This window comes from Hemitrygon akajei, chromosome 22 (assembly GCF_048418815.1).
Source record: "Hemitrygon akajei chromosome 22, sHemAka1.3, whole genome shotgun sequence".
Classification (NCBI taxonomy): Eukaryota; Metazoa; Chordata; class Chondrichthyes; order Myliobatiformes; family Dasyatidae; genus Hemitrygon; species Hemitrygon akajei.
The window spans coordinates 58,954,067-58,976,049 of NC_133145.1; the positions used below are offsets into that span (position 1 = coordinate 58,954,067).

At 37.5% G+C, this 21,983-nt stretch overlaps 1 protein-coding gene across 1 annotated transcript in view; it reads right to left on the reverse strand.

Moving 5' to 3' along the window:
- Nucleotides 1–21,983, reverse strand: part of smurf2 (SMAD specific E3 ubiquitin protein ligase 2) — a 219,851-nt gene that overhangs the window by 197,648 nt on the left and 220 nt on the right. Inside the window, exon 2 of the mRNA XM_073026366.1 lies at nucleotides 21,676–21,910. Within this exon, the coding sequence (XP_072882467.1) occupies nucleotides 21,676–21,727 (52 nt within the window). The 5' untranslated portion in view covers nucleotides 21,728–21,910. The remainder of the gene's footprint in view (nucleotides 1–21,675; nucleotides 21,911–21,983) is intronic.

Sequence of the window (21,983 nt, forward strand, 5' to 3'; positions counted from 1 at the left end):
TGTCACCATCAAAATTTATTAATAAAATGTTTGCAAGTTAAGATATATCAAAAAGCTGCTCAGTAACTGTGGCATCCTATTTGAACCAAGTACAAGTTTCAGACGACATATCCACTCCATTACACATCCAATTGCATAACATTGCACAACTCAATTTCTGCCTCTCTACTGCTGCCAAAGCTGAAATTCACTCACCTGGCTAACTTCCATAAAGTTAGTCATCAGCTGCCCACATTTTAACATGCAACAAGTTCAAAGAACCTGTGTTCACTGGCCTAACTGGCATTGGTTAAGCTGTGCCGTGATTTTTAAGCAGTTTTCAAATCTCTCCATAGCCTGTGTTCAGAAACTCTACAATTTCAAGATCTGCAACATAGTACGTGTGACTACTTATGATAAAATTCTAAACTAGCAAACACTTTAGCCCAGTTCTTCTGACTGGTGCTCTAGTTGCTAACTTGTTGAAAATGAATGAGTTAATAGTGTGAACTTCAGCTAAAATTAATTTTAATGGACAATTTGGAAGAATTACCCACTTCAGACACTCAATAGTTTTCTAAGTTTTTCATGCTAATTAACTCATTCATCTTCTGTGGATCAATAGGAAAAACAGAAACAAGATTCTCATCTTCAGTAAGATGTTAGTCAGATGAGAAAAATGTATGCTAATGGAAAAACCCCAATATTAGTCAGCAGAACTGAACTAGGATCTCACAGTACACAATTAGTATGACAAGTAAACCAAATTCCATTTTTACAAAAAATTCTAAATCTTTAATTGATTCATATTTTATCAATCTTTGCAGAAAACAAGCAATGAACCAAAACCTGTTATGATGTGCATGTTTAAATGACAGTTTAAAGTGGAAACATAACTACCACAGAAGTCAGATTTTCAACTAAATCCAAAGCATCTCCATATTTTGGCATCACATACCAAGAAATCTTGTATGCACAACTGTCCATGTAGGTTCGGTTACACAACAGACATTCCATTAATATGAACTTAACATGAATGAAAGTGCTCATCACTTTACTAAAAACTTGTGCAAACAGCACTAAAAACTGGACCTTCATGTAATGTATTAATGTTGTAAAAAGTCCGAGTAATAATGTGAATTTTTTTTAAATGGCAATACCAAGACTAACTACTATTCTTGAAGCTTTCTCCAGAAATTCATTACTGTCTTTCACTGAAAATCTCCATCTTTGATCCTATCTGACTTATTTTCAATTTCTGCCTCGTGTTTGCCGCACTTCTCCAGGCACTCTCAAATTCCATAATAAACCCCCTCCTTTTACACATATACCTCTCTGAAAGCATAGTTTTGGGGAAATTCACTGGCAGAAGCATGGGCCTTCATAAAAACAATTAATATTAATATCAGCACTGTGAAAAAAATTAAGATATTTCACAATATTTAGTAATGTCCAGAAGTAAACATCTGATCAAATAACAAATGAAAGACTAAAGTCTGTAGTAACAATAATATAACTAATCTTCAGCTTTGGCAACAATTTGCAGAGGAATAGAGAAAAAAAATATTTTTTTTTTTTTAAAAAGGACTTAGTTATTTCACAGATGCAAGACATTTATTATACACAAGAGTAAGAGTTAATTTGTTTTAGTATGGTAACAATACAAATTTACTATAGATAGTCCTGTTAGAAAATCCGAGATTTACTCCAAATTTCTTTCTTTGAAGATTTTTTAAAAGCATATGCTGATGAAAAATAAGGAGAGCATTTTCAGGGCGAAACATTTGGGCTAGAGTCACCTAATGTGAAAGCAATGTGAAGCATCATATTTTGGCTTGCTGTTCAAATCACATATCACAATGGCTCAGACCTTTGCTATGGTTATGCTAGAATCTGTAGTGCTGCTCCCTTCCTCATCAATATACAGCAATGATAACATGTCAAGCAATGAGAAATTCTACAGCCAAGGAATCTTATACATGGGTTATTGATTCATTCTCACTGCTCCTGGTTTTTATTGACAGGAATTTTGGATCTTTCACACAAGTCACCGAAAACAGATTATATAAACAAATTTGCAGAACTCTTGTGCACTTCTCCCCAGTCCATAAAATCAACCTTTCAATTGTTCTTCAGCAATTTTCTGTTCATACTGCTATAGCCTCTTTTATTCCACATAGTTTAGTCTTGATGAGAGGCCTGTTATGTGGCATCTTTTCAATTTATATACCCATTACCATGAAAAGCACATCCGACACTTAGAAATGTGCAGGTTTCAATCACAAGCACAATTCTAGTACACTTAGGCCCTTCATGAATAAACAATAATTAATCTGCATAAATGATCCTAGGCACTGCCGGCACTATGATCAGACAAGTATCTTTTGTCCAGTAAAGTAAGTAGTGAATGTGTTTCTTTATAGAACAGTACAGCACAGGTACAGACCATTCAGTTCACCATGTCTGCACTGAAGATGATGCCGATCTACAGTAATCCCATCTGCCTGCATATGGCTATATCCACCTATTCCCAGTCTGTTCATTTGCCTGTCTACAGGCCTCTTAAAAATTGCTATCATATCTGCTTCTAAAAGCTAACCTGGCAGTATCCACGCAAATACTACTTTTTTTTTAAAAAAAAAGTCTCGTAAATCCTCATTACACCATGTCATGACCTATGTCTCAAGCCAAATATACTTGTGTGAACATCAGGTGAAAGTATTTAAAGCTTGCCAATAATTCAATCTAACACAGAAAGAAAGTACAGAGAACATGCAAAGAAATGCAAACATTCATGATAGATACTACTTCTAGAAAAGTTTACAAGAAATCATCAATTGAATACATGGGACATAGTCCTCTAATCCACATTTGAAAGGCAATAAATATTTGAATGCTTTTCCTAAAAACAAGGAAATTCTAAAATATTGAGACCACAGTCAGTGAAGTGGAATTAGCCTTGTGGCCAATATAAAAATCCCAGATGGCATAAATTACAAAACAATAAACACAAATAATGATTTACAAATAGTGGAACAGACCAAGAGGCAGACATGTGCATTCTTCTATACAAAGATCAACAATACTACTAAATCTTTTCAAGATGCCAGGAAAAAACTGAGACTTCATGACAAACACCCTGGAATTTTCAGGAAATCTGGCATTTGCCTGCTATGACTATCTCCTCTTCTTCGGAAAATTATCTGACTGTATTATCAGATACTTACCCTTAATTGTATGCACTCATGGCTTCCTCCTTGTTCTTTCATATTCAAAACATCAATTGCTAGGGATAACCAGTCACGCTACAATCTGCAATGTTTTGTCTAGTGGGTTTCTCAAGGCCACATTTTATACCCTAATTCTTAATGGTATAGAAATACATTGGAAGTGCAGTCTCACACAGCTTCCCTAGACTTGTCCAGTTTCCTCATCTCACCTAACCACACGTTTTCTCTTGTGCTCTCCATCTAATCCTTCCTATTTCCCCTCAGCATTACTTCAATGATGCAGACCATATGCTCCCATAATTCCTTTCAAATCACCACTTCTGACCCACAATTCACAGATGCACTATCAGCCTTACAAATTGAAGTTCTCTTTTCAAAAGCCTCTGTATCATCACTTCTCATGCGTTCATTGAGAATAATTTCTGACTGAGCTTTGGGCCACTCACAACGGTGACCATTACAGGTTTAAAATGTTTTTCCTTTCACCTCTGAAATACTTCAAAAACATAATTAAGAGCAAAAGGCACCTTGAGCCAGCTCCAGCATTTCATAAAATGATGGCTAATTGGACCATAACCACAATTATATTCTTAATTCCCATGTTTATCAAGAACTTATTTCTCTTTTCATAATATTCAAAGATACTGCTTTCATTATCCTTTTTATTTATTTGAAGATACAACACAGTAACAGGCCCCTCCAGCCAACGATCCTGGGCCATCCAAATACACTCATGTGACCAACTAATCCGTACATCTTTTGGAATGTGTGAGGAAACCGAAGCACTCAGAGGAAACCAATGTGATCATGGGGAAAACTAAAATCTCCTTACAATCAAACTTCTTCACTGAGGGTGGTGAGTGTGGAACGAGCTGCCAGTGAAAGTGGTAGATGGGAGCTTGATTTCAGGATTAAGAGAAATTTGGTTAAGTGCATGGATGGAAGGAGCATGGAGGTCTTCAGTTTAAATGCAGGTCGATGGGACTAGGCAGAATAAGTTTGGCACGAACTAGATGGGCCATACTGTTCTATGACTTCATGACAGCAGCAGGAAGCAAATTCCAAAAATGCATGATGCATAGTAAGAAAAAAGTACTATTAAATGGTAGCGCCTTCAATATTTTTAAACAGTAACTCCTAGTTCTAGATTCTCCTACAACAGATCTTTGAAGATTAGGAGAATAGGAAATGAGCCTTGTACAAGAGTAGTGCCGAGCTAAAACTTGACCTTAGTGAATAGCCATGTATTATTGTCCCATTTGCAAAGATATCTCACTTTTACAAAAAATCAGTTGTTGTTATAGACTATTATGTCTCCTCATGCCTGCATTGCTATTTAATAGAATACCTCAGTGCCACTTTTCTGTTCTAACCCCATATTCAATGATTCTCTTAATAATCAAAAATCTGTTTCTGCCTTCATGAAGCTTTTGGGTAGAGTACTTCAAAGTTTTGTTACCTAATAGGTGAGGATATATCCTCATTAAATCTAGAATGACTAATTCCTTATTTTGAAACTACAAGCCTCAATCTAAGTACTGTCGGTGGGGGAACCATTGTGCCTGCATCAACTTGACAAGTCTTACACATAGCTTATTTTCTTTTAAGCATAAGATCACCCCTTGTTATTCCAAAATAAATAGATCAGCTCAATCTCTTTAATCTCTCCATAAGAGAGAACACAACCAAATTCTCACCAATCTTTGTGGCACTTCCTTTAACACAAATATATCCCCCAGGTGCAATCTCATAGAGGCATTATATTAATTTTCACTAACATAACCAAACTCATATAACCAAATATTCTTGCCAACATAGTATTTGCATTCCTAACTATCTGCTCTACCAAATAACACACACAAAATGCTGGTGGAATGCAGCAGGTCAGGCAGCATCTATAGGGTGAAGCGCTGTCGACGTTTCGGGCCAAGACCCTTCGTCAGGACTAACTGAAAGGAAAGGTAGTAAGAGATTTGAAAGTAGGAGAGGGAGGAGAAAATGCAAAATGATAGAAGACTAGAGGGGGTGGGGTGAAGCCGAGAGCTGGAAAGGGATACAGAGCTAGAGAAGGGAAAACCCCACCCCCTCTGGTCTTCTATCATTTCACATTTTCCCCTCTCCCTCCTACTTTCAAATCTTTTACTACCTTTCCTTTCAGTTAGTCCTGACGAAGGGTCTTGGCCCGAAACGTCGACAGCGCTTCTCTCGATAGATGCTGCCTGACCTGCTGCGTTCCACCAGCATTTTGTGTGTGTGTTGCTTGAATTTCCAGCATCTGCAGATTTCTTCATGTTTGCTCTACCAAATCATTGTTTCAATTGTTCACAGGCAAGGACACCCAAGCTCCTTTGAGCACCAATAAATTTCAATCCTTCACCATGTAAATTTGTTTCCTATCAGAGTGGATGACCTTAACATTTTTCAATATTGTGCTCCATCTTCCATATCCCTCTTTATTCATTATACCCCCTGAAGCTTTTGTGCACCCTTCTTAATATCCACAGCAGCTTCTAGTCTTGTATATCAAACATTTTTCCATCCCCACAATGTTGTATATGCCTGGCTACCAACTTCAAAAATGATGAATATCACTTTCAAGAGATAACACTGAATAAATTCATAAACTCTTTTGATCTCAAATTATTCTTTATCCAGGTATATAATGAGATAAGTGCTCCTTAAGCTTAATCAATGCAGCACTGTTAACATCTGCTCACATCCCCTTTCCTGGTTGGCCTGGTGAGTGCAAAACAAAATTCAAGGCGTTAATTAATTAATTAATGAGTCCTGACGAAGGGTCTCGGCCCAAAACGTCGACAGCGCTTCTCCCTATAGATGCTGCCTGGCCTTCTGTGTTCCACCAGCATTTTGTGTGTGTTGTTGTTTGAATTTCCAGCATCTGCAGATTTCCTCGTGTTTGCTCAATACATTAATTGTTTATTTTAACAGCTTCAGATTAAAAATGTTGGAAAGTAGCTATGAACTTTGTTTCCCTGCTCCCCATTTTACATTCCTTTCTCACTTTCCAAAAAATACACTGACATATAAAAAGTCTTTCATGGATATGAAATCTTGTACAATAAAATGAACAAAAGAGAGCCACTTCTCTTTGTTACAGCAAAGAATATCCTGCCTACAATACCTCCAGAACTTGTGGCACTTCTGGCCAAGGTATTTTACTGCAGCTACAACAATTACATAAAGTGGTAAATATTGAATCTTTTAGATGTGACCCAATTGCTTCTTAAAATGAGAATTTTAATTACACACTCTGGTTTGTCTGATGCAGCTCTTGACACTATGACTCGGTTGCCTTTAAATGAGACAACTGTATGCTTAATTTACATTCCAGAACTTGGACACAAAATCTAGACTGCATTCCTTTATTCCGCTAAATGTGCCACATCATTTGGATAACTAACGCCCATCTGCTCTGCCAAGTGAACCTAAAATATCCCATGTGCCTTATTAAAGGAAGAAGTAATTTGCTGGTGTCCTAGTCAATAACTAGATCTGTTTTGGGATAGGTCCAATTTGGCTATTCCATCCTATTGGCCTGCACAGTCATTAGCAAAGCGATGGAAGGTGTCAATAATGCATTTTCTGAATAATGTACCCTCATGTAACTTGTTTACTTATATTCTGTCTGGGTAGAAAAGAGGTGTTGGCCACCAAGATCCTCAAGCCTGACCCACCATTCAGGATGATTATAGCTGATATAGGCTGGCCTCAATTCCTCTTCACTGCCAGTTCCCCACAGCCCTCCCTATCAATATCTTACAAATAATCATCTAACACCACCTAGTACATACCTAGTCTGGCCTCCACACACTCAGGGACAGAGAATTTCCTTTTCTCTAATAAGAAAACATTTTCATTCACCCGAGTTTTAAATGACTGGCCTTTCCTTTTGCAGCAATATTCCCTCATTCATGACTCCCCCTCCAGTATAAACATCTCCATGTCTACTCTGATAAACTGCATTAAGATCTAATGTTTGAATAAGGTCACTCCTCACTCTACTAAAATCCAAGGAATACAGCCCCAAATTGTTTAGCTCACTATAGTACAACTCCTCTCATCCTTGTAATTAGCCTAGCAGCTCTTTTAGACACCCTCCAATGTTGCTATAATTCTTTTTTTTAAAAAAGTGGTCCAAAATTGAGTAAAATATTCCAAATGTGGCCTACCAACACTCTATATTACTGTAATACAACTTACCTATTCTTAAACTCAAAGCCATTCACAATAAAGACCAATGTACCATTTGCCTTCTTAACTACGGTACTCACTGGAACTGCTTGCTAACCTTTTGTTATTCACGCACTAGAACTCCTAATTCCCTCTAAACATCACTCATTTGTAGTCTCTTCACTGACATAATTCGCCTTTTGATTACTCTTACCGAAGTGCATGACCTTGCACTTGGTCTCATTAAACTCCACTTGGTAATCACAATGTCTTCATCAGAACATGCCCTTCCATCCATCTTCCCATTACTGTCAAACTTGGAAACCTATTTTGTTACCTTCTCCAGGTCATTAATGGAAATGTAGAGTGGAAAGGCTGGTCATTTAAAACTTGGGTATGTGTGGAACAAAGATTCAGTCTATAAATTGCATACATGGCATTCTGTAATCTAGCTACTTCCGTAGACCAGCATATTTCACATCTGTGTTATATCTGGACAGTTCTTGCAACTGTCCATAACCCAAAGTTCTTATCCTTTAGTGACCTAGCGTCTATACTTCAAAAAAAAAGTTCTCCCATGTAGAGGAAGATTAGCACACACAAAATGCTAGAGGAACTCAGCAGGTCAGGCAGCATCTATGGAAATAAATAAACAGTCGACATTTTGGGCCGAGACTCTTCTTTAGGATTGGAAAGAAAGGAGGAAGAAGCCAGAATAAAAAGGTAAGGAGAGGGGAAGGAGGACTAGCTAGAAAGTGAAAGGTAAAGCCTGGTGGGTGGGAAAGGTAAAGGAGAAGGAATAGGAGAGGAGAGTGGACCATGGGAGAAAGAGAATGAGGGGCACTGGGGGAAGGTGATAGGCAGGTGAGGAAAGAGGTAAGAGGCCAGAGTGGGGAATAGAAGAGGGAAGAAGGAGGGAACAAGAATTACCGGAAGGAATCGATGTTCCTGCCATCAGGTTGGAGGCTACCTAGATGGAATATGAGCTGTTGCTTCTCTATACTGAGAGTAGCGTCATTGTGGCAAAAGAGGAAATCATGGACCCGGAACAGGAATGGGGAAAGGAATTAAGATAGTTAGCACCAGGAAATTCCGCTTTCGACAGGTGAAGCGGAGGTGCTAGACAAAGCAATCCCTCAATTCACATCGGGTCTCACCAATGTAGAGGAGGCTGCATCGGGGGCACCAATTACAATATACAACCCCAGAAGATTTGCAAGTGAAGGATTGCCTCAGCTGGAAGGACTGTTTGGTGCCCTGAATGAAGGTGATGGAGGAGGTGAATGGGCAGGTGTAGCATTTCTGTTGCTTGCAGGGATATGTGCTAGGAGGAAGAATATTGGGGAGGGACAAATGGACAAGGGAATCATGGAGGGAACAATCCCTATGGAAAACTGAGAGTTCAAGGATTGTGGAGAGAGGTAAAGATGTGTTTGGTAGTAGGATGTCGTTGAAGATGGTAGAAGTTGCAGTGAATGCTGTGCTGGATGCAGAGGTTCATGAGGTAGACGAGGAAAGAGGAACTTTATCATTGTTAAGCCAGCAAGAGGTTAGGGTCAGCAAAGACATCTAGGAAATGGAAGAAATGCGGGCATCAATAGTGGTAGAATAGCAAGGACAATTTCTAGGTCCTGGCACTAACCAATTCCAAGGGTGCCCAACCATAGAGTTTCAAGTTGTATTAAACAAAATCAGGTTAAAGAACCAATCCCCAGGGTACTTCACTAGTCAGATCCCCCAAGCCTAAAATGCTTCCAGTTCTTTGTTTTCGATGACAGACATTTTTCAAATAATGCCTTAGGCTCTTAATTGATGCACCAATCTCCTGATGCAAGAACAACCCAAAATATTGATAATTCCTTCCCTGCCCAATGCTTCTCTATCCAGCAGTTTGCTTTTTTGCTCCAGATTTCAGCATCTGCAGTCTTGAATCTCTTTTGTGACAGCTTGTTAAGTGTGTCAAATATCTGTTGGAAAGTTCAATTCTCTCTATGTCACACGTCCAAAGGATACAAGCAAATGTGTAAAACATGATATATATTTCAAAAAACATATTGACTGGGCTTGATTTATATTTAGCTCTCCTAAATGATTAGTGATTTCCTCTTCGATTATTGAATTTAGCATATTGCCAACAATTGTTGTCAAACTAACTGACCTATAGTTCTCCACTTTGTCTTATAGACCTTTTGGCTCTTTTCCAATCTTCTTCTGGCACCCTTTTGGAATTAAGCAAATTTTATAAAATTCCAACTATGGGGCCACCATCTCCGCAACCACTTTAAAACCTCTGGGTGCATGCCAGAAGGCTCCAGTATTTTGTCAGTCATTAACTCAGACACTTTCTTTAGTACTTGGGTACCTCTATTATTTCAAATTAGGTAATCATTATTTTAGGGATATTTGCAATGTCCTCCATGGTGCAAACTGATGTAAAAACATTGATTTAGCTCATTTTCCAGTTCCCCTCCCCCCATTATAAATTCACCAGTCACATTCTCTGAAGGTTACAGCCCTACCTCTGCTTCTTTCTTCCTATTTGGATATCCAGAGAAACTCACAGCTAGTTTTGATATTATTTACATGCACATTTACTCTCAAAAATCAATTTTCTGCCTTTTGAGCTTATAGTCTTTCACTGCTGGATCCTAAAACTTCCCAGTTCTCTAGCCGAAAGCTTTAATGCCCTGGTTTTTCAATTTAATATTGTCCTTGACCTGCTTTGTTAACCATGGATTGTACCTTTCTCATGGAATTTCTCTTTGTAATTGAAATAAATTCCTGCTCAGTATTTTGGACCAGCTGTTTGAATATCTTCCGCTTTCATCTACTGACCTGTCTCTTAGCATTAAGGGAAGCTGAATATAATGAAACCCAGTCAACTTGTTTTATGAAAGGTAAATCGTGTTTAACAAAGTTACTTGATTTCTTTGGCACACATTTTCCCAATCTACCTTCATGCCACAGTAACAGCTCATATTCAAGTTGAAGATAGTAGCTCTGGTCCTGTAGTCCTCTGGTGTTCCGCATCAAATTGTATCTGATTGGAATTTTATCATATTGTGGTCACGAGCTGCCAGGGGATCTTTAACCACGAGATCTCTTATTACTCCTTCATTTTTACTCAAAACCAAGTCTAAAATAGCCTGTTCCTGGGAAGGTTCCATAACATATTATCCAAAGAAGTAATCCCTGATGCACTTGACATTCTTCCATAATACCACTAACAGTTTGGTTCATCCAATCAATACTTATATTTAAATCTTCTATGACAATTGTAAACATGCAATTATTCTCAATTTTTAGTCACATTTTGAGATCCTACAGGTTATTCTTGTGTGTTTTCATGATTTCAACCAAACTGGCTCTGGATTTGCTACCTACTGCATGTTTTTGTTAATATTTTCGGCCCTATTCTGTCACACATTGCTCACAGTTCTGTGTTATTACCCTCTCATTTCCTATGTACTTATTATATAGTCTGTTCTTTTCTCCCACCCCTCATTTAGTTTAAAGCCATGAAGCCATGTCTACAACCCTATTTACACAATTTCCCAGGACAACGGTCCCAGCACAACTCAAGTGAAACCCATCCCAATGGCACATTTCCCTTTTTCCGCAGTACTGGTGCCAGTGTATCATGAATCAACCCTCACCACACTTTGAGCCTTTTTAAAAGCACATCTGCCAATTTGTACAGAACACATGTAGTAATCCAGATTAGCATGCTTACGTTTTTTTTTGTTTTCAAATTTTAACCTTATCTCCTTATAACCCTTTATTAGAGCAATGTTTCTAGTGCCTCCAAAGACCATGACAATTGGATTCTCCCTCATTTCTGTTCTTCCTGCCCAGAAAAGATACCCTTAACCCTAGCAGTAGGCAGACAACAAAGCTTTTGGGACTCTTGTCTTTGTAGCTTAACTACACTTGCCCTATGACTATTAGATTGCTCCTTTATTAACCTGCTCAATTTGAATGACTCTTTGTCCATGACATTCTGGACAGCTTGCACATCCCACATACAATTCCCAAACTTGTCTGCACAAGGAGCAAGAACTTCATAACTGCTGGACAGGGGGAAGGGCCAAGAATCCTGTGGAACAACCCCCTGAATCTATCCACCTGCCTCTTCTCCAAGTAATCAAGGGGTGTGACTATCTCATGGAAGACTGTATCCAGATAATGTTGAAATGCTTGGAGCCCAGACTTCAGCTCGCTGACCCCGAGCCAAAATTTAGCAAGCTGCAAAGGTGGTCAGCATTTACCACAGTCGCATCAGCTCCCACATATTGCACTACAACACATCATGTGCCCAGCCACAAACATTTGACTTTTGAAGAACCAGGTTTTTTTGGTTCTCCTGAATCCTAATAATTTTTCTTACAATAATCACGTCATAAAATGTAGTTCTTTTCCCATTTGTTCCTCCCACAATTGTTTCATAAAATATCATGAATATATAAACATCTGTTCAAATTTTCTACTACTGAAAATTATTCAACATTAAATTACCTAATCTCCAAACAATGAAGAAATTAAGCAGTTTTTTTAAAAGCTGGTTCTTCAAAAGTCAAATTTCCTGACTTCCTGCCACTTAATAACTATTGACCACAGAGTATCTTTTTAAATTATTATTTGGTAATACCCCAAATGCCAAAGTAGAATTAAAATAATAAATATGGAATAAATGCAGGTAGAAAAACTACAATGAATCATACATAACCTATTTAACTTTATGGGATAAAGTTCTGTAGAAATACTCCATTGTCTCCAAAGGCAATCAAGCAAAATTCCATACTACTGCCATTTTTAAAAGTTGTATTGATTGGAATTGTATTGTACAGGAAAAATACCTACATAAAATTAAATATTTTGGGTTATCTTTCTTATTCAATATTCTTAATTCATCACTTTAAATTGCTTCTACTGTATCTAAACTACTGATGATTTAACATCAGACTTGTAGACTGACATGGAGAAGTGAATTGCAGCACAGTTAAAAAGCAAATGACCCTTCAACTCAATTCAACAGTGCCATTTTCAAGCACCCTGTGAGCTAAATGAATCAGCAAAAGCGTTTCTATCCCAGGTTGCTACTTAGGCACAAAACATATCAGTATAATAATAAACTATATTTTGTTGTAATTTCATGTTATTTATGATCATAGATTATCCAAACTAGCTGTTCAGGGCTTTTCACTTACACTACCAGCACCCTGTTTTCTTTCCTTCTATCTTATTTGATGGGGAAGTGGGTTGGGATTTCAGACACATGACCTTAACAAAAAAAAAACCCAAGGTATCATGTGCACAACTTAATGTTCTGCATTCTCATCCTGAGAATATAGAAGAAATACATAAAACAAATTAGATTCCAAAAATTGATTGGCTTTTAGATGGTCTTGGAATAACTCTGGCTATGATTAGCTAACATAACACAAATCAGGGACTAAACACAGAATAAGTTTGACCAGCAGTCACCAGAGAAACTTGATAAGCTCTCTGGCAGAGCTAGATAATAACTCTGAAAGCCACATAAATAATTGAAATTGCACTGATAAAGTTATAGTTCTTTGTAAAGCAATAGGACAGAAAGGGACAATATGTCAATCGTGTTTGCCATATGCCTTCAATTCCAACTTCCCCAGTGAATTTATCATTCTACATTGTATGATTTCAGCAAACCAGCTAAATTAAGTAGAAGACAAATAAATACTGATTAGGACTTTACAGCAATCTGAAATACATATACATGGAATAAGGAACAGTAATTCCACAATTCAACAATAATTGAGGAATGACCAATCTTCAAAATCATTCAATTTATTATTACCTTATAATATGCTATCTGCCTATTACTTTATTAAATGCAACACTGATAATGTCAGAAGTAAACCTCAGTTACAAAAGGGAAAAAATCTTCTTACTCTTTTCTCTGAGAAAGAGCTTATGAATTTCCTAGTAATGAATTCAGTTCAATATTCATTGAGAAAAACAATGTAATTAACAGAGTATCAACCCAGGTCATCTTACTGTAGAGCTGGAATATCCCAACATTACTCACAGGAGACACCAGTTAGTAAAACATTAATTTGATTCAGAGGAAGGTTGATAGTTTTTGATATCAATAACAAAGACTTTCTATTCAGTGAGTATTTATCTTAAAGTAATTTTTTATCAATAAAATAAATTATAAAGAACTAATCCATGTAAAATAATGGTAGCTCTGCTTTTCCAGAGAGAAAAAAATTTATAAAAAAGATCTTTTCTGCCACATCCAGTAGTTACTACAATTACTCAGCATGGGGCAGGTTATCAACTCATTCCTTCTGCTATGAATCTTTTCTTACTCAAAGCAGAAACTCCCAGGATTTATAACACTTTGGGAAAACTATTTTGCATAATCCCATGTATTTATCACTTCTATTAATAAATTCAGAGTTTATTTCACTCACACAAGACAACAAATCAAATCTATTCATCCATAAACTACCCATGGTTTAAAGAAAAATCAAACAGCTGTACAATGATCACAACATAAATAAATGCCACTTGAAAACCCGAGAAAACTTCAATTCCATCATCACTCCCAAGTATTCTAGACAGCTAATTGCACAAAAGTGAAAAAAAAGCAATTTATTTATTTCTCTTGTAATTTCCACGTTACAGCTCACAATAAATATAATTCACCTAAAATAAAACCAATAGAATTTAGGTATCAGATTTTGTGCAGTGGCAGAATTTTCGTTTCAGCACTCAGTAGTTCATGGGATCAAGCACAACTCTGTGGAATTGAGGACATAATTCTCGATGTCACATGAATATACTAAGGGAATGTTCTAATTCCAAGTGTTCAATCTTTCATTAACCCAAGATCATGACTGTCTACAAGAGGACACAAGAGAGCCTATAGCATTAGGCACCAATAAAGACAGTTCAATTAGTATAATAGTGAACATTTATCCCTCAACCAGTATTAGTCAGCTGTGTGTCTATTTAAATTTTTACAGCTTATTATACATGTTTGATGCCTTGCGATCTTATGATACTTCAAAGTTATGATACTTCAAAAGGTTCAACAAAGATACTTCAAATTATGATACTTCAAGGGTACAACATTTAGCTGTGTCTTGAAAATTAAGTTTGTAAGGTGCTAAATAAACAAATTCTTCACTTAATTTTATGAAACAAATTGCACAACATATACATACTCCTTCTCAAAAGATTACTGTAGCTTTAAAATTATACTACTGGGAGCTTGGTGAATCAGGAAAGCACACCACCCAAGTCCACAGAAACTAAGTTCAAGACCCACTCCACACTCAAGCACTACAATCTTGGTTGACACTTCAATGAAGTGTATGAGAGTGCTGTAGTATTACAAGTGACACCGTCCAGATGACACTTTTAAAAGTGAGGACTTACTCATCTCTCAAGTGGATAAATATTATAAGTTCACTGCTATCGTTCCAAAGAACAGCAAGAGAGTAATTTTACCTCCCCATGAACTGGACAGCGCTATCAATGAAATTAATACACCATAATTTTTTTAGTTATCATGTTATGGTTTATGCAAGTACAATAACTACACATTTATAAAGCATTTTGTAATGCTTAAAAAGTACTCTTCCCTCTTTTCCAGTTTACTGGCAAAAATCATTGGACCAAAGCTTCACACAAGGCTCACTGAATAAAAATATTGCAAAGATCATGGACAGATTACATTTCAAATTATTTATTTCATTCAAGTCTAAATAATCTTGTAATATCGAGAGCAGTGTTCTCCTTAATTTGAAATAAAAGGAGGAACTTAAACTATTTCACAAGTAGTACCCCTACATTTTAATAGTGAATACCCAATCCTAAATGCAAGGGAAACCACCCTATGCAAATATGTTATACGCTATTTGTAAACAGGCAAAGGGTGTTACTAAGAGGATGTGGTGAGGACCTACAAGTACCTGGGAGTGCACCTGGATGACAGACTTGAGTGGAGCACCAACACAGAGATCAAGTAAAAGAAGGGCCAGAGTCACCTCTACTTCCTGAGAGGACCGAGATCCTTAGGAGTATGCAGGCCTCTCCGTCACATGTTCTACCACTCTGTTGTCACCAGAACAATCTTCTTTGCAGTGGTGTGCTAAGGCAATGGCACTTACATGGGTGATGCCAACAGGCTCAATAAACTGATTAGAAAGGCTGGCTCTGTTATAGGAGTCAATCTGGACACTGGAGTTTGTGGTAGAGCAAAGGACCCTACGGAAAATCTTGGCAAATCTGAACAATGCTTTTCATCCTCTGCATGCCACCTTGGATGAACACAGGACTTTTAGCAATAGACTAAGACAACTGCACTGCTCCAAAAGTGCTATATGAGGTCATTCTTACCCCCAGTCATTAGGGTGTTTAATGAGTCATCCTATAGCTGGGGAAGTGATGACCCCTCCTGATAGACTGTTTGTGTCACAGTAGCATTACAAGTGCACAGATGTACAAATATTAGAAGTAAATAAGAATTAAAAAATAAGTTACCTCAAGCATTCTAACAGGAGTGGGGTATTACTTCCCCAGCTATAGGTTGACTCATTATAGAGCCTAATGGCCAGAGGTTTGAATAACCTCATAAAGCGCTCTTTGAAGCTGCGCAGTTGTCTTAGTCTATTACTAAAAGTGCTCCTCTGTTCAGCCAAGGTGGTATGCAGAAGGTAAGAAACATTGTCCAGGATTTTCCATAAGTTCCTTTGCTCTACCACAGCCTCCAGTGTCCAGACCAACTCCTATAACAGAGCCAGCCTTTCTAATCACCCATGTTAATGCCATTCCCACAGCATAGAAGATAGCAATGGCAACAGCAGATTGGTAAAGCATGTGAAGGAGAGACTTACATTTTCCAGAGGACCTCGGTCTCCTCAAGAAGTACAGGCAACTCTGGCTCTTCTTGAACACGGCCTCTGTGTTGGTGCTCCACTTATTTCTATCATTCAGGTGCACCCCCAGTTCACCCTCTGACAATTTATCCATCAGCTAGCTCACTAACATTCCTATGCAAAATACAAGATATCCAGAATTCATTTGGTCACTAGTTTCCTCACAAACTTTCACTAGCACCAAATCACAATCGCGAGCATTTACTAAAACCCTCAAAATATTTTCAAATTATTGCAAGATTAGTACATCAATCGCCCAGATAGTGAACACCAGTCCTCACCAACCTTCGTCCCCATCTTGCTTCACTGTCACCTGTTGCAACCATGTGGCTCCTGACAACATACAAGTATCTTGAAACTCCTGTTCCACCATTCACAAACATCTAGTCAACTAATTTCAATAATTAAAATTTAATAACAATGTCCTGATAAAGGGTCTCGGCACAAATGTCAACTGTTTATTCCATTTTGTAAATGCTGCCTGACCTACTGAGTTCCTCCAGCATTTTGTGTGTTGCTCTGGACTTCCAGTATCTGCAGAATCTCTTGAGTTGTTAATAAAAATGTAAGGACTTTTAAAATATATACAGTTGGCCCTCCTTATCTGCGATTTCCGCATGCGCCAGTTCAACCAACCGCGAATCAGGAAAACCCAGAAGTGCTCTTCCAGCACTCGTTGCTCGAGCATCTCGTTCATTTACTACTTTGTTCCTGTGAAAAAATGGCTCCTAAAAAGCAATTACGTGGTCAAAGCAATTCCTCAAAGATTAAGAGGGAGCATAAAATGCTATCTCTCGCCGAGAAAGTAGAAATAATAGATCTTTTGAAAAGTGGCATGTCACTTTCCGAAGTGGGCCGTAAGGTCAGTAAGAACAAATCAAGCATTCGCACAATAAAGCAGAAAGAAGCTGAAATTCGTGGAAGTGTTAGTGCTGCCCCTACAATGGCAAAAATTGTCTCTCTGGTTCATGATAAAGTGCTTGCGAAGACTGAGAAAGCATTAAGTGTACAGCTAGAGGACATGTCACAGAAGCATATCCCTGTCAATGGCCAAATTATAACGTGATAAAGCTCTTAGTCTTTATGAGCACTACTGTGACGGGGTTGATGAGAGCAAGAGAAAAGAGTTTAAGGCTAGTAAGGAATGGCTGGCTGGCTACGTAAAGCCTCAAGAACATAAAGATCATTGGTCGCCTCACGTCTCGTTTGTTCGCTGCTTGTGTTGTGAGCGAGAGGAACGTGTACAGTTTTTTTCTTGTCAATATTCCCTAAACATTACATTATAACAACTATTTACATTGTATTAGGTACTAGAAGCAATCCAGAGATGATTTAAAGTATATGGGAGGATGTGCGTAGGTTATATGCAAATACTACACCATTTTATATAAGAGACTTGAGCATCTGCATTTTTTGGTATCTGCGGGAGGTCACAGAACCAATCCCTCGCAGATAAGGAGGGCCAACTGTTAAGTTGTTTTGTTTTAACTTTTAAAAAATATTTTTAAAGTGAACTCCATCACTCAACTGTATTTAAATGATAATGCCAGGGTAAGTGAGCTAGATATAGTTGACGCATGTTAAACAACCAGATACAAGATACCCTCAACTCAGTAATATGGATGACCCTATTTACATGAGGTGTATCCACATGGCTTGAATTTAAAAAAACTTGTTTCAGTGAACAAGTGAGAGTTATTTATCTACCATAAACTGTACCAATTTTATGTGCCTGTACAGCCACAATTTCCCTGGTCTCTGTTTCACTATCTGATTTATAAAGCTGAAATGGTCTCAATGAATTTTGCAGCCTGATAAAATGAGTGGCAAATGGGTTCTCTTGTTCTCATCCCTGATTCAATGAAACTACTGGAAAAGAAACATAGGCAGCAATGGACAACTTTAAAAATTCTGCTATTATTGGCTGAATTAGTAGTATTAGGGAAAACAACAAAAATAAAAGCAACTACTCCAAACTAATCAAAAATGTCCAGTTTGACAATAACTGAGAAAACACATCAGTTTCAAATTTATTTTAACAGTACACAAAGATGGGCATTTATTTAGCATCATTTATTTTCTCTCATTTCCAGTCCCTTGAACCACTAAACCATATAAAGTATACTTACCACTGGGAAATTTTAGATGGGATGTGGTGAATATTTACTGAAATAATAGAAAGACGGGTAAAACAGGTAACCAAGCCTTAGAATGGCTTTAAATTCTCTTCCAGCCTTTATGTTGTTAACAGAGCACAGAAAGGGATCTTCCTCAACTATCCATATGATTAACAAATCATACCTTTTTTTAAAAAAGTCAATTTCTTCTGCAAAAAGTAAATATTGAGCAAAAAGTGTATTTGCTAAAAATTTCTTTTCCCATATTCTGTATATGTAAGGTGCCTTTCATAACCTGATCAGCTGCAAAATTCTGCACTTATAACTTAAAATTGAGGTTTTGATGTTTCCATCATTCATTCCTTGGTTTTTTTTCCCCCATTTCATGGCTGTCTGTGACGAGTAAGAATTTCAGGTTGTATACATTCTCTGATATTAAATTGAACCACTGAAGTTGACAACAAGCTGTACAAGTTTACATAAAACTCCAAAACTGAAGATTGCAATCAATATAATTTGTCCTGAGGACTAGAATATTTACCAAAATTAAATCAATGCAAACATTCACCAAGTTTTGAAGTTTGTTAATTATCTTGATCATATTATTACATTTGAGACAGTACTCAAACACATTTTTCAGATTTTATTTTATAAAGTTGTTGCACTAATTTTTCAAGATGTAAATATCACTAAAAAGAGAAATATTTATTGGAGGACATTGTAATAAATCTGGATAAAAGATTTAAGATATTCTTAGTGAATGGCATTTAATAGATGACTTTTATCATCAGGCCATCAGGAAGGAGGTACAGAAGACAGAAGCACATACTGAACGATTTGGGAACAGCTTCTTCCCCTCTGTCATCCAATTTCTGAATGGACAGTGAACCCACGAACGCTAACTCATGACTTTTTCTTTCTGCACCGATTATCCCTCAAATCACAAATAGTATCAATGTGAAATCCACTCCACAGTAGCAGTGCTCAGTAGTTTGTCTGAATAATTGGAGTGTGAAGGGCATTGCAAATATGTTTCTAAATGAGGCAATCATAATGCCTACCATCTTAATATTGGCATCTTCACAGTTGGTTATACAAAAAGTGAAGTGGTAACCTTGTTAATTTTATACATTCCAAACTAAGCAATGGTAAACTAGTATCACCTTACTAAACTCGTTTTTTTAAACTCTTCTCTCACCAATTCCCTCTAGTTGTCACTTTTACTGAAAAGTCTATCCTTTTCTGAGTTACGTTCCATCAGCACCAAGCATCATCCAATTACGTTAACTACCCATACTATATGACGTGCGGACAAAGGTCAAGAGTATTCACCATATTGTCCCATAACCACCCAACATGCAAATGTGTATTTTCCAAATGAACAGCAATTAGAAGCAAAAAGTCCAGAAATTTTCCACCTCCTAACCCACAACTAATTACAGTTCACATAAAAATTTCTTGGTTGAGATCAGTTAATTGACAGTCAAACCATGGCATTTCCCACTATATGCCCACATTCCTGTCAGCATCACTTCCAAGAGAGAAGTGAAAGCTTAGTGGAATATCTTTATTTCCTTTAGATGTACAGAATATCGAGACATCCTAAAGCTTCTCTACTGAAGTAGCTCTCCTAAGTAACGGTAGCATTTTTTGCCCGGTGGAAGGTCATGAGTTCAAGACATACTCTAGAATCTTAAACTCAATCTCATCTGGGACTTCAATGCAGTACTGATAGAGTGCTACATTGTCAGGGATACCGTCAATTAACTTGGTCAAACTAATGTCCTGCATGCCTTCACAAGTAGACTTAATGATCCAGTGACATACACTGAACAAAAGCAGGTGACTTATCCTGGTTCCATGGCATCAATACACATAACCAAAAACAAATTATTTGGTTATTTATCTGCCTTTGCTGTACAAGAGCTGGCTGTTAAGTTCCCAAGATTACAGCTTTGAATACGTTTCAAAAGTACTCTATTGGCTGTGAGACACCTTGAAATACTTGAAGGCCATGAATGATACCACAAAGTGCAGTAAAAACAGTTGATGCAAAGCATTACTCAAATTGAAAGTGAAAGACCAAACAATCTGTTTTTGGTAGCATTGGTTGGAAAAGAATGTTGCCAAGAGCACATTTAAGTGCTTCGTCCTCTGGAATTAGTACTGTGGAAGCTTTTGAACAACCCAGGCTGCCACACAAGGTTTTGGTTTAAAAACATCATCCAAAAGACAGAACCTCTTAACAACACTTCTTCCGTGTACACTTTTTAATGCAATACAAGTTCGTACCAGACCTTGAACCCACAACTTTCTGAAAGACACCACTGCTTCTGAGCCAAGCTGGCATACAGCAAAAGTAATGAAGTACACTCTTAGAAGCATAAACATACATTTTAATCCCAGAGATTTTTTAAAATTTGGATTTTTAAAAATATTTTATAATTTCCTCTTTTGAACCATTATCCAATCCACTGTTACCATAATACAACAAAACTAGGATGTGGCTATTTTAGTACAAATATTACAGAAACGAAGTTCCAGACCAAAATAATGCAATTATCTTTTCGTTCCAAACGTAGATAGATATAAAACAAAAATATAAACAATGTGCAGTAACAACACAAGGCAACAAAAATAATCTTTGATTTGGTGCCAAATGTCTTTCAGCTCAGAATATAAATACAACTAGTTTAATAAAATCCAATGAACTAATAGTGGCACACTCACTTCCAATTATATACATTCCATTTGCCAGGAAAAAGATTAAGGTCATTTGAAAACCATCCTCATTTCTACCCTGTTTCAGAAACAGTTCCAACACGGAGTTAGTTCACTGGGCCAAACCCAAGCACTGAAATCCACATTATTAAAACAGGTAATTCGTGATTATCAAACTGTCTGAAGACACCTTTCTCCCCAACTCTTACGCATACACACGAAGATAAATCAAAATGATCAATAATTCCGAAAACAGAAAATAAGGAATCACCAACAAATTCCTGGTCAAGTTCAAATACATGATTTAAAATAACCCGACTTATTCTGCCTGACCCAAAAAAAAACACTCCCACAAACAAGCTCTTCATTCACAAATAATAAAAAAGAGGGAAAAAAAGGAAGGATCCATTTAAAGAAGCACCAGACCTTATGGTACGTATTCTGTGTGTGTGTGTGTGTGTGTGTGTGGTGTGTCCGTGTCTGTGTGGCATTCTCACAGCTTCCTACCTGTTAGACGTAACTTGACTGGCCCGTTCCTCCTGGCCCCTTGGTTGGACATGTTCCCGAGTGGTTTTGATTGTTTTTGTAAAGTTTAATAGCCACTGCTGGTGCCTGAGCGCAGGCGGCCGCCTCTGCCCCCTTCCCCCGAGCGAACAATGATGGCCTCCTCGAGCCCGATGGCCCGGATGTGCATAGCACTCACTCCACAACCGACGGCCGGAGGGGAGGGGGGGGTGGGAAACTACACCAAAATTAAAACAAAACACACACCGTTTACCTCACGAAATTAAAAACACACAACTTTTCTATTCAAA